At 46.8% G+C, this 14,453-nt stretch overlaps 1 protein-coding gene across 2 annotated transcripts in view; it reads left to right on the top strand.

Annotated features, from left to right (window-relative positions):
- chrdl2 (chordin-like 2) overlaps window positions 1–14,453 on the top strand; it is a 59,209-nt gene that overhangs the window by 29,292 nt on the left and 15,464 nt on the right. For both annotated transcript variants that reach the window (XM_055643505.1, XM_055643504.1), the window contains exons 6-8: window positions 8,380–8,473; window positions 10,225–10,292; window positions 13,972–14,146. In XM_055643505.1, coding sequence (XP_055499480.1) covers window positions 8,380–8,473; window positions 10,225–10,292; window positions 13,972–14,146 — 337 coding nt within the window. The remainder of the gene's footprint in view (window positions 1–8,379; window positions 8,474–10,224; window positions 10,293–13,971; window positions 14,147–14,453) is intronic.

Genomic DNA, 14,453 nt, shown 5'->3' with positions numbered 1-14,453 from the left:
CGCCTCAAATCCAAGGTCACATCAAGACTTTTTTAAAACAACACAAAATAGGATTAAGTTTCTACGCAAAAGTATTTTTTTCCCCTCCCCAGTGTGTTTAAAGGTCTCGCTGCAACAGCGGGGCGTGAAAAGTGGACTCGATGACGATTCATCCCAATTCTGGGCTCCAGTGGATCTGGACTAGTCAACAGTATTCCTATCTCGACGCTGGCTTGCGTCCTGTATTCAAATGCAACATAAAAAAACACTGTCCCCATAATCGGGGCATTTGAAACGTTGTCTGTGCGCTGGGCCCGAGGGAAGGTAGATTCAGAAATATCTTTGCAGCTCCGATAGACAACCCCATTATTCTATCGTACACCAAAAATGCTGGAGAAACTCAGCGGGTGCAGCAGCATCTATGGAGCGAAGGAAATAGGCGTCGCCTATTTCCTTCGCTCCATAGATGCTGCTGCACCCGCTGAGTTTCGCCAGCATTTTTGGTGTACCTTCGATTTTCCAGCATCTGCAGTTCCTTCTTAAACCCATTATTCTATCAGTGGAGACCCTCCGACTATCCCTGATCGGATTTTACTGGCTTTACAGATTCAGATTCAGATTCAGATTCAATTTTAATTGTCATTGTCAGTGTACAGTACAGAGACAACGAAATGCATTGTCTGCACTAAACGTTATTTTACCTTGCACTAAACGTTATTCCCTTGTCCTGTGGTTGTACACTGAATGGCTGGACTGTGTATCATGTGTTGAGTTACTCCAGCATTTTGCGTCTAACTTCGCTTTAAAGCAGCATCTGCAGTTCCTTCCTACATGTATTGTCTTTCCACTGGTAGACACAAAATGCTGGAGTAACTCAGCAGGACAGGCAGCATCTCTGGAGAGAAGGAATGGGCGACGTTTCGGGTCGGGACCCTTCTTCAGACTGATGTCAGGGGAACGGGCGGGACAGAGATAGAATGTAGTAGGAGACAGTAAGGCTAGTGGGAGAAGTGGGATGGGGAAGAGGAGGGAGAGAGAGAGGGAAAGCGAGGGCTATTTAAAATATCTTTCCACTGACTGGTTAGCAGGTAACAAAAGCTTTTCACCATACCTCGGTACACATTATGAACTAAACTAAACGATCCCAATCTAAACTATCTGCCAATCTATATTGCATCTTCTCTTGAAGCTACTGACTCCTGTTGGGGTATCGGTGCAAGCAATTGGCTGGTGGAGTCAAAAGAAGGTTTACCAGAACACTGCCTGACAATAGACAATAGGTGCAGGAGTAGGCCATTCAGCCCTTCGAGCCAACACCGCCATTCAATGTGATCATGGTTGATCATCCCCAATCAGTACCCCGTTCCTGCCTTCTCCCCATATCCCCTGACTCCGCTATCTTTAAGAGCCCTATCTAACTCTCTCTTGGAAGTATCCAGAGAACCGGCCTCCACCACCCTCTCAGGCAGAGAATTCCACAGACAGCCTGGATGTTGGGGAAGTCCAGGACAAGGGGTCACAGCTTAAGGATAAGGGGGAAATCCTTTAAAACCGAGATGACAAGAACTTTTTTCACACAGAGAGTGGTGAATCTCTGGAACTCTCTGCCACAGAGGGTAGTCGAGGCCAGTTCATTGGCTATATTTAAGAGGGAGTTAGATGTGGCCCTTGTGGCTAAGGGGATCAGAGGGTATGGAGAGAAGGCAGGTACGGGATACTGAGTTGGATGATCAGCCATGATCATATTGAATGGCGGTGCAGGCTCGAAGGGCGAATGGCCTACTCCTGCACCTAATTTCTATTTTTCTATGTTTCTATAAGGTTTTGAGTTTAGTTTATTGTCACGTGTACGAGGTACAGTGAAAAGCTTTTGTTGCGTGCTAACCAGTCAGCGGAAAGACGATACAGGATTACAATCGAGCCGTCCACAATGTACAGATGCATGATAAGGGAATAACGTGAATAGCATTTAGTGCAAGGTAACATCCGATCAAAGATAATCCAAAGGCCTCCAATGAGGTAGAGAGTAGTTCAGGACCGCTAGTTCAGGACCGCTAGTTCAGGACCGCTAGTTCAGGACCGCTGTCTGGTTGTGGTAGGATGGTTCGGTTGCCTGAGAACAGCTGGGAAGAAACTGGTCCTGAATCTGGAGGTGTGTACGTTTTCACACTTCTGCAGCTCTTGCCCGATGGGAGAGGGGAGAAGAGGGAGTGGCCGAGGTGGATGAGAGGGTTTCAGCTGCAGGGAGAAAGGTTGGAGAGCTTTCCATGAAATGTTGGAGGTTTTAGAGAGACTTGGTAGAAGTAGATACAACCATGAGAGGAATGGGCATGATTCCATTCATGGGATGGACGCGCCCCAGGGTGGAAGTGTCCAACATCGAGAGGGTACAGGTGTAAGGTGAGAGGGGGAAAGTGAGAGGGGGCGATATGTGGGGCTTGTGGTGGGGGGCCTGAAATGTACTGGCATCGGTGGTGGTGGAGGCAGATACGACAATAACATTAAGGAGGTATTTAGAAAGGTACATGGAGATGCGTGGAATGGAGGGATACAGTATATATGGCAGATGAGATCTGTTCAACGTGGCATCGTGTCCAGCACAGACATTGTGGGCCGAAGGGCCTGTTTCTGTGCTGCACTGTTCTATGCTCTATGTAAGGAGGCCTTCATACATGAGCAGTGTCCTTAGTGGTAGTCTTTTACTTGGGTCTTCTTCTTAACGAGTCCACACACAGGATTAGATGTTGTTCAGCCAGAGCTTCATAACAAGAGGAGTTGAGTACAGGAACAAAGAGGTCCTTCTGCAGTTGTACAGAGCCCTAGAGAGACCACACCTGGAGTATTGTGTGCAGTTTTGGTCCCCTAACCAGCGCCAAACCAGCGATCCCCGCACACTAACACTAGCCGACACACCCTAGGGACAATTTTACATTTACACCAAGCCAATGAACCTACAAACCTGTACATCTTTGGAGTGTGGGAGGAAACTGGGGCTCCCAGGGAAAACCCAGACGGTCACGGTGAGAACGTGCAAACTCCATACAGACAGCACCCGTGGTCAGGATGGAAGCCGGGTGTCTGGCGCTGTATCTTGTATCTCACATCTTGGAGATGATCAGCCATGATCACATTGGATGGCGGTGCTTGCTCGAAGGGCTGAGTGGCCTACTCCTGCTCCTATTGTATGTTGTCTATTCCCTGCATGTCCACGTACCTATCCAAAAGTCATGTCATAAGTGATAGGAGCAGCATCAGGCCATTCGGCCCATCACGTCTACTCCGCCATTCAATCATGGCTGATCTATCTCTCCCTCCTAACCCCTTTCTCCTGCCTTCTCCCCGTAACCCCTGGCACCCGTACTAATCAAGAATCTGTCTAAGGCAAGCAGAAATGCTGGAGAAACTCAGCGGGTGCAGCAGCATCTATGGAGCGAAGGAAATAGGCAACGTTTCGGCCCGAAACGTTGCCTATTTCCTTCGCTCCATAGATGCTGCTGCACCCGCTGAGTTTCTCCAGCATTTTTGTGTATCTCACATCTTGTTGCATTCAGCAGTGGGATTTACAATGATTTACTGATCCAGTATGTTGGTGTGGAGGTGTACAGGCCATGCCAATAGGATGAGCATTTAACTATATAGAGTACTTAAAAAAGCACATACATACAGCACAGCTGCTAAATAAGCTGATTACACGAATCATATGAATTAATACAATGTTGATCCATTAACCATTGGACATTATACACGATCACAATAAATTACTGAATATTCTGTTTATGTTCATTTTATATCTGTTTTTTTTTAAAAAGAGGATTTATGGCACTCAAAGTTTACATCTATTGAGAAATATATTTGCTGGAATTTCATTTGGCTCAAATATGGGATTGGGTTTTGTGGCTGGCTTTCGTACGATCATGTGCTCTTAGAGCAGAATTAGGTCATTTGGCCCATCAAGTCTACTCTGCCATTCAATCATGGCTGATCTAATTCTCCCTTTCAACCCCAGTCTCCTGCCTTCGCCCCATAACCCCTGACACCCGTACTAATCAAGAATCGATTTATGCCTCAATGCCCTTTGACGGCCTCCACAGCCGTCCTTGGCAACACATTCCCCAGATTCATCACCCTCCAACTAATAAAATCCCTTCTTATCTCTTTTCTGAAGGTACGTCCTTTATTCTGAGGCTGTGCCCTCTGGTCGCAGACTCTCCCACCAGTGGAAACATCCTCTCCACATCCACTCTATCCAGGCCTTTCTACCATCTCATGAGAAGCACTCATTTGTAATTTTGAATTTTACTTAGCACTAAGGAAAAAGATTACCCTAGAGAAAGAATCCATGGTGGAGATAACTTTGAGTCCTGAATTGCTTTGAAACTTAATCACTTTGTATTAAGTAATTAAGTAAGTACGTTTATTGGCCAAGTATTCACAAACAAGGAATTTGCCTTGGTGCTCCGCCCACAAGTAACAACATGAAATATAGTGACAGTTACGATTTTGTTACATTGACTTAATGCTACTATTTGACAGTAGAGTCAGAGAGTCAGTCACTTCAAGAAAGAAGCAAGTTATTTGGCACTCGCAAGTGTGTCAGGATTTATAACTTATCACTAACTTTAGGTTCTATTTACTAATAATGGGATATACAGTATGGAAACAAGCCCTTCAAGTCAACTAGTCCATGACGCCAAAAATGTTCCATCAAACCTCCCTTCCATTGACTCCATTTGTAACTTACGCTGCCTCGGCAGGGTCAGCTGCATAAAAGGACAGATTCCTCCCACACTCCAAAGGCATACAGGTTTGTAGGTTAATTGGATGGATAGAATTGTAAATTGTCCCTAGTGTGAGTAAGTGTGTGGGGATCGCTGGTCAGCATGGACCTAGTGGGCCGAAGGGCCTGTTTCCGCTCCGTATCGCTAAACTAAACTAAACTAAAATGTTCCTCCCCTCATGAACAAGGAAGGAGCCCATTGTATACATAGAACATGCATTCTTTGCCACAGAAGGCTGTGGAGGCCAAGTCAGTGGATAGTTTTAAGGCAGAGATAGACAGATTCTTGTTTAGTATGGGTGTCAGGGGTTACGGGGAGAAGGCAGGAGAATGGGGTTGAGTGGGAGTTTCAGCCCACAATGTCTTTGCTGAAAATGATGCCGAGACCAACTCTCAAAGTGGCGGAGTAACTCAGCGGGTTGGGCAACATCTCTGGAGGACATTTTGGATCAGGATCCTTCTTCAAACAACTCTTATCTGCCTGTACATGATAGTGGAGTTAAGGGATATGGAGAGAAGGGAGGAACGGGGTACTGATTGTGGATGATCAGCCATGATCACATAGAATGGTGGTGCTGGTTCAAAGGGCTGAGTGGCCTTCTGCTGCACCTATTGTCTGTTGTCTATTCCCTGCATGTCCACGTACCTATCCAAAATTCATGTCATAAGTGAAAGGAGCAGAATTAGGCCATTCGGCCCATCAAGTCTAATCCGCCATTCAATTATGGGTGATCTATCTTTCCCTCCTAACCCCTTTCTCCTGCCTTCTCCCCGTAACCCCTGGCACCTATACTAATCAAGAATCTGTCTAAGGTACGCAGAACTGCTGGAGAAACTCAGCGGGTGCAGCAGCATCTATGGAGCGAAGGAAATAGGCAACGTTTCGTCCCGAAACGTTGCCTATTTCCTTCGCTCCATAGATGCTGCTGCACCCGCTGAGTTTCTCCAGCATTTTTGTGTACCTTCGATTTTCCAGCAACTGCAGTTCCTTCTTAAACAAGAATCTGTCTATCTCTGCCTTAAAAATATCCACTGACTTGCCCTCCGTGGCCTTCCGTGGCGAAGAATTCCACAGATTGACCAAGTCTCTTAAATGCCACTATTGTATCAGCCGCAACCACCCCTTGTGCCACTGTTCCAGGCACTTGTGTGTAAAAACCTTCTCAGAAGAATTTGATATTGAGGGGATATGCATTCCTGCCACTGTGTGGTGTAAAAATCTTGGCTCATCGTTACGCATGTTTCAGTCAAGGAATAAGTAAAACTGTGTTTCTCTTGGTTTAATGGCATTTAGAATATCAGTTTCAGCAATTTTCAACATGCAGTGCTAAGCCCACTGATATTTCCCCCCTGTGTTATAGGGATTGTGTGTCAGAATGCTGTTTCTTTGTGGGAGTTACAATCAAGTGCTTTTGTTAGTCCGACGGAGAACAGTTCCATTAAATGTTAAATCGATTCATTAAACAGAATGCACGATGGCGCCCGAGACAGGCGACCCTCCGCGCGCTGGTCCCAGGCGTGAATCTGCGGTCACTCATTACAACCCTCCGCTCTTTTATTAATTTATTTTTTGATTACATTTTTTATTAGAAGCAAAGTACAATAACACAATACATGAATAACATATAACTTACAAAATTCTTAAGAACTTACAAAATTCTTAAGGGGTTGGACAGGCTAGATGCAGGAAGATTGCTCCCGATGTTAGGGAAGTCCAGGACAAGGGGTCACAGCTTAAGGATAAGGGGGAAATCCTTTAAAACCGAGATGAGAAGAACTTTTTTCACACAGAGAGTGGTGAATCTCTGGAAATCTCTGCCACAGAGGGTAGTCGAGGCCAGTTCATTGGCTATATTTAAGAGGGAGTTAGATGTGGCCCTTGTGGCTAAGGGGATTAGGGGATATGGAGAGAAGGCAGGTACGGGATACTGAGTTGGATGATCAGCCATGATTATATTGAATGGTGGTGCAGGCTCGAAGGGCCGAATGGCCTACTCCTGCACCTAATTTCTATGTTTCTGTGTTTCTATTACATTTCATGTACAACTTCTTATTTTAAACTTAATAGTCAAAAAGAAAGTGAGAAAAGCCAGAGAAGAGAGAGAGAGAGAGAGAGAGAGAGAGAGAGAGAGAGAGAGAGAGAGAGAGAGAGAGAGAGAGAGAGAGAGAGAGAGAGAGAGAGAGAGAGAGAGAGAGAGAGAGAGAGAGAGAGAGAGAGAGAGAGAGAGAGAGAGAGAGAGAGAGAGAATATCATATTGATATTGTTAATTATTGAAATAGTGAAAAAATAAAGAATCCATACAGCTGTATAGCCCGAAAGAGGAATCGAGAAAGCAAGAAGGTGAGATGAAGTAAGCAAAGAAAAGAATAGAGGAGAAAAAAGAAGAGAAGTAAAAAAAAAGAAAAATATGGGAGATTGAAACCTTACATATAACCATATAACAATTACAGCACGGAAACATGCCATCTCGGCCCTTCTAGTCCGTGCCGAACACGTATTCTCCCCTAGTCCCATCTACCTGCACTCAGACCATAACCCTCCATTCCTTTCCCATCCATATGCCTATCCAATTTATTTTTAAATGATAAAATCGAACCTGCCTCCACCACTTCCACTGGAAGCTCATTCCACACAGCTACCACTCTCTGAGTAACAAAGTTCCCCCTCATGTTACCCCTAAACTTCTGTCCCTTAATTCTCAAGTCATGTCCTCTTGTTTGAATCTTCCCTACTCTCAATGGGTAAAGCTTATCCACGTCAACTCTGTCTATCCCTCTCATCATTTTAAAGACCTCTATCAAGTCCCCCCTTAACCTTCTGCGCTCCAAAGAATAAAAACCTAACGTACCTGCTTCGTATCTTTAAGACCCAGTGTAGGCTAGGGAAGAATCAGCGTGCCAGGCAGCATCTCTGGAGAGCATGGAGCGGCGACTATGTGTAGTAAGGAAGTGCAGATGCTGCTATATACTGATCACATACACAAAGTGCTGGAGTAACTCAGCTGGTCTGGCAGCATCTCTGGAAAGAAATGATGGGTGATGATTCAGGTCGGATAGACCTACTTTAGATCCCTGCATAAGATGTGCCTCGCCAAAAATTATAAGGTCATAAGATCATGTGATAGGAGTAGAATTAGGCCATTCGGCCCATCAAGTCTACTCTGCCATTCAATCATGGCTGATCTATCTCTCCCTCCTAACACCATTCTCCTGCCTTCTCCCCATAGCCTCCGTACTAATCAAGAATCTATCTATCTCTGCTTTAAATACACCCACTGACATTGCCTCCACAGCCTTTTGTGGCGTAGAATACCACAGATTCGCTGCTCTCCTCATCTCTTTCCAAAAAAGAATGTCCTTTAATTCTGAGGCTGTGACCTCTAGTCCTAGACTCTCCCACTTACATATCTCCAGTCATATATTGCCTCCGCCACCACCCCATGCCTGCGAAGGTGTGATCTCAATGAAGGATACAATGTGGAGAGCTGTGGAAGTGGTTAGATGAATGGGGGAGGGGGTGGGGGAGGGTCGTGGTGAGGGGGGGAGGGGAATGTGGCAAATGCAGATTAGTTGGAATTGTGGCCTCGAAAATGTTCATGTTTTATTTTTTGATTTTCCTGAAGGAAGGGAACGTCTACTGTGGGCTGCGGACCTGCCCAAAGCTGACCTGTCCATCTCCAATCTCCACGCCTGACTCCTGTTGTCAGGTTTGCCGAGGTAATTTCAACGTTATGTACGTAGAACGTGGAGCATGTAGTGCCGCACGGCACAGGAACTGGCCCTTCGGCCCATCAGATTGGCGCAAAATGCTGGAGTAACTCAGCGGGCCAGGCAGCATCTCTGGAGAGAAGGAATGGGTGAATGGGTGACGGAGTGGGTCACACATTCCTTCTCTCCAGAGACGCTGCCTGTCCCGCTGAGTTACTGCAGCATTTTGTGTCCATCTTCAGTGTAAACCAGCATCTGCAGTTCCTTCCTACACCTTTCCCCCCCCCCCCTTCCCCCCCCAATAATATCTGGGCCAGCATGGTGGCGCAGCGGTAGAGTTGCTGCCTCACAGCGCCAGGGACCTGGGTTCGATCCTGACCAGGGGTGCTGACTACACGGGGGAGTTTGTACGTTCTCCCCGTGACCTGCGTGGGTTTTCTCCGGCTGCTCCGGTTTCCGGTGCAGGTTTGTAGGATAATTGGCTTCTGTAAATTGCAAATTGCCCCTAGTGTGCGTAAGGTAGCGCTAGTGTACGGGGTCGGCACGGACTCGGTGGGCCAAAGGGCCTGATTCCACGCTGTATCTCTAAAGCCTAAAGATGCCATGGGCCAGAATAATTGGTGCTTCACACTTGACCAGAGAGAGTTGTGCAACGGGGAAACCTGTGGACCATGGACTCAAAATGCTTGATTAACTCAGCGGGACAGGCAGCGTCTCCGGAGAGAAGGAATGAATGGGTGAAGTCGGGCCTCGACCCGAAACGTCACCCTTCCTTCTCTCCAGAGATGCTCCCTGTCCCGCTGAGTTACTCCAGCATTTTGTGTCTACCGTCGATTTAAACCAGCATCTGCAGTTCTTTCCCACACAACCCGTGGACCATATTTTCGTTCAGAAGCAAGGGCACGTTCCCACAATCTTTTGTTTAAGAAGGAACTGCAGATGCTGGAAAATCGAATGTAGACAAAAAGTGCTGGAGAAACTCAGCAGGTGAGGCAGCATCTATGGAGCGAAGGAAATAGGCAACGTTTCGGGCCGAAACTCTTCTTCAGACGGGGGGGGGGGGGAGGGCTGAGGGAGACCTGAGAAGGGGAGGAGACAGCCAGGGCTACCGGAAATTGGAGGTCACCATTCTTTCTTCCTTTCTTCTTACATAGAAATAGAAATTAGGTGCAGGAGTAGGCCATTCGGCCCTTCGAGCTGCACCGCCATTCAATATGATCGTGGCTGATCATCCAACTCAGTATCCCATCCCTGCCTTCTCTCCATACCCCCTGATCCCTTTAGCCACAAGGGCCACATCTAACTCCCTCTTAAATATAGCCAATGAACTGTGGCCTCAACTACCTTCTGTGGCAGAGAATTCCACAGATTCACCACTCTCTGTGTAAAAAATGATTTTCTCATCTCAGTCCTAAAAGACTTCCCCCTTATCCTTAAACTGTGACCCCTTGTTCTGGACTTCCCCAACATCAGGAATAATCTTCCTGTAACATCGGGAATAATCTTCCTGCATATCTTATGCATCAGTCTGAAGAAGGGTTTCGGCCGGAAACGTTGCCTATTTCCTTCGCTCCATAGGTGCTGCCTCACCCGCTGAGTTTCTCTCCAGCACTTTTGTCCACCTCCCACAAACATTTGCCACTCCTGGGTACCGTTGTCGCGGCGATTTGCAAAGACGGGACCCGTCCCACTTGTCAAAGACCGTGTGGTGCGCTCCGCCGCTCTGTATCCCGTGTCTGAAGATCTGTTTCCAATAACAGGGGAAGGAGACTCGTCCTGGGATACAACAGACGCCGGAATCTTCCGCCCACCATCCAACAGGGAAGCGGTAATGTACACAAACTATCGGACGCATCCTCCGCTGTACAGGAGTCAAGAGTCGAGAGTGTTTTAATGTCATGTGCCCCAGATAGAACAATACAATACAATACAATACAATACATTTATTTATCATTTGGACCCCGTTGAGGTCCAAACAAAATGTCGTTTCTGCAGTCATACATACAAAACAAAAAAGACCCCAGACACAACACAATTTACACAAACATCCTTCACAGCGCATCTTCTCCTCGCTGTGAAGGAAGGCAAAAAAAAACCATATCTCTCCCCTCCACTCCCCTCTCCCCCCCATGTCAGAGTCAAAGACAGAGTCAAAGCCCCCAGCGGGCGATGTTAAATGTCCCGCAGCCATTAAAGCCACGCCGGGTGATGCAAGGCCACGCACCGGGTCTTGGTGTTGGAGCCCCGGCGGGCGCTCACAAAGTCCCGCGGCCATTCCAAGCCGCGCGGGGCGGTGATGTAAGGCCCCGCTCCAGGTAATCTTCAACCCCGCAACTCGGGGGGCAGAAGTCGCCGTTGCGGAAGCCCCGAAAAGCGGTCTCCCACCATGGACCCGCGGGCTCCCGGTATTACTGTCCACAGACCTGCGGTAGGAGCTTCCGAAACTCCGGGTGTCGGGTCACAGCAACGCTCCACCACAGCTCCACCCGCTCCGGACTCGGCCAGCTCCGTGATGGTGAGTAGATCCGCAGCTCCGTGACTGGAGCCCCAGGTCGTTCCTGTTGGAGGCCGCTCCACGTTACAGAACAATGACATCCTTACTTGCAGCAGCACAACACAATATGTAAACAAAGAACACTGTATACAATATAATAAACACAAAGAAAATACAGTACATATGTAACTATACATATACTCAGTCTGAACAAGGGTCTCGACCCAAAACGTCTCCTATTCCTTTTCTCCATAGATGCTTACTGACCCGCTGAGTTACTCCAGCATTTTTGTGTCTATCTTCTGTTTAAACCAGCATCTGCAGTTCCTTTCCACCCATACATATACATATATATACATACACATGCACACACACACGTACACATAAAAAAACATACAATAATAGTGCAAAAAGACTATTAGCCAATGCCCCCAAGTCTATGTCGTTCAGAGCTTATTTGGAGGTTGTAGTGTTTAATAGCCTGATGGCTGTAGGAAAGAAGCTGTTCCTGAACCTGGATGTTACAGTTTTCAGGCTCCTTCCTGTACCTTGTTCCTGATGGTGATGATGATGGTCTCTGATGATGTTGGCTGCCTTTTTGAGGCAGTGACTCTTTCTTGATTTCTTGATTACTAATCATTTCTTGATGCCAGAGGTGTCAGAGTTCTCTCCACATTCACTCAATCCAGTCCTTTTCAACTCAGGAGATGGGGGGGGGGGGGGGGGGAAGCATTTAGATCAGCTATGATTGAATGGTGGAGTAGAGTAGATGGGCCAAATGGCCTTATTCTTCTCCTACAACTTATGACCTGATGAACTTCTGAAGATACAGAGTGCAGAATATAGTTCTTAGCATTGTAACGCGTCAAGTCCAATGTTCGCAATGGCACGTTGGCACAGTGGTAGAGCTGCCGCCTCACAGCGCCAAGGTCCCGGGTTCGATCCTGACTACGGGTGCTGTCTGCATGGAGTTTGTTGGCGTTCTCGACCCGAAACGTCACCCATCCCTTCTCTCCAGAGATGCTGCCTGTCCCGCTGAGTTACCCCAGCACTTTGTGTCTATCTTCAACTCAATTTAGATAGCAAATGCTCAAGGTCAGATCGGTATTTTACTAAACTAGGAATGTATTGGAGGTTATATACACTGTTAATAAAAAATGATGTTGAAATATTTCACGTACATCCGTGGGCCCACATAATGTTTCTGGTTTACCCCCCTCCCCCCCCCGCAAAGGTGCAGGCAAAGTCGTTGTTTTAAACTCGTGTTTACAAAACGAGCAAAGCATATTGAAAATAATTTCAGCGCTTGAAATTCCAGATTCTTCACACTGCCAAATGTGTTTGAAGAGCTGAGAGCTCAGGAGGAAATCCCCCAGCCATAACACAGTGATATTTAACACGAACAAGCTGAAATAGTCAGGAACCAGTCAAATGGGGAATTCAGAAATTCTCTGCGTGGTTAGTGTGGGAGTGTGGAACCGAAGGGCCTGTCCCACTTAGGCGACTTTTTAGGCGAGTGCCGGAGACTCTGCGCTCACCTCGCGATCGTGTCATGGGCGCCGCATGTTCGCTGGTGGTCTCTGGTGAGTTTCCTTCATGGTCGCGAGGAGTTCCCGCATTCTATTGTATTGTGTTGCGTTCAATTTATTGTCATTATCTCATATTAGAGACAGCAAAATGAATTTTCCTTACAGTCAAGTATCATAAAAAAAAAAAATAATAATAAATAAATAAAACATATTAAAATGAAAAAAAAAAAAAAAAATAGTCGCCACTAATTTTTCAACAAAGGCGATTTTTCAGATCAATATAAGGACCAATATAATTTTCTTCCACTAACTAACATTATTACAGGGTCTTTATTTCCAGTGTTGGGAGGAAACCGGGACACCCGGTGAAAACCCACACGGTCACGGGGAGAACGTACAAACTCCATACAGACATCACACCCGTAGTCAGGATCGAACCAGGGTCTCCGGCGCTGTGAGGCATGGAGGCATCGCTGTGCGTTTTTGCCCCTAGCTTTATCGTAGACTGTTCAGGGCAAATTGTTGGTCATATTTATGCCTGGGAACTAGGAGCTCTCAACCATCTCCATCTCCTCACCATTCCTGAGGTTTTTAGTTTTAAAGGTAGAGTAAGGAAACTTGCCCCTTTGTCCAGGAGTCCGCACCGAGCACCGATCACCCGCCCATCACACTAGTTCTCTGCTATCCCACTTCAGCACCCACTTCCTACACAGTAGGGGCAATTTACAGAGGCCCAATTAACCTCTAAACCGCACGTCCTTGGGACACGGGAGGAAACCCAGGCACCCGGAGAAAACCCACGTGGTCACAAACAGAATGTGCAAACTCCACACATATATAGAAACACAGAAAATAGGTGCAGGAGTAGGCCATTCAGCCCTTCGAGCCAGCACCGCCATTCAATATGATCATGGTTGATCATCCAAAATCAGTACCCCTTTCCTGCTTTCTCCCTATATCGTTAGCCCCTAAGAGCTAAATCTAACTCTCTCTGGAAAACATCCAGTGAATCGGCCTCCACTGCCTTCTGTGGCAGAGAATTCCACAGACTCACAACTCTCTGGGTGAAAAAGTTTGTCCTCATCTCAGTCCTAAATGGCCCACCCCTTATTCTTAAACTGTGTGACCCCTGGTTCTGGACTCCCCCAACATCGGGAAAATATTTCCTGCCTCTAGCGTGTCCAATCCCTTAAGAAATTTAAATGTTTCTATGAGATCTCCTCTCATCCTTCTAAAATCCAGTGAATACAAACCCAGTCGACCCATTATTTCATCGTATGTCAGCCCTGTCACTACGGGTACTCACCTGGTGAACCTACGCTGCACTCCCTCAATACCAATAATACCCTAGCGCCCGAGGTCAGGATCGAACCCGGGTCTCAGGCGCAGTGAGGCAGCAATTCTACCAGCTGCGCCACCGTGCCGCCCTACTGGTTAGGCATCCCACATTTTAAACTAACGCCACTTTCACTATTCTTAAACAGAGACACTCGTATCCACGGAGCCAGTATGAATCTCGGGGAAACTTTGGAAGTTCTTTTGCCAACTTGCCCAGAATGTCCAACTCAAGGACGCACCGTGGGCTGTTAACTGACCCCCAGCAAGGATCGGGGACCATTGTGCAAATAATCATCAACAACAAGTTTCGACACAACAGAGGTAATGCATTTTGCTGATCGGCTAACGAACTTACTTTCATCAATTGCTTTTGAGTTTTGGATATAGTCAGCATGCAATAGAAAACTGAAATGATTTACCAGTCCCTCAGTACTAATTGTATTTCCTGAAGGATATTAGTGTAAGTATATCTCGAATAGTTATTAAATGTAATATCTCAAGGGGGAAATAGAGGGGGAGTAATAACAGTTTAAGGGCCTGTCCCACTTGCCGATTTTTTTTGTCGCCGCTGGTGTTTGAAATCTTTGAAATCTTTTGGCGACACTGCTATGCCGCCGGCAGTCGCCGA

The sequence above is a fragment of the Leucoraja erinacea genome, chromosome 12 (genome assembly GCF_028641065.1).
Source record: "Leucoraja erinacea ecotype New England chromosome 12, Leri_hhj_1, whole genome shotgun sequence".
NCBI lineage: Eukaryota > Metazoa > Chordata > Chondrichthyes > Rajiformes > Rajidae > Leucoraja > Leucoraja erinaceus.
The sequence above is the reverse complement of the archived record's forward strand: the minus strand, read 5'-3'. Positions and strand labels throughout refer to the sequence as shown.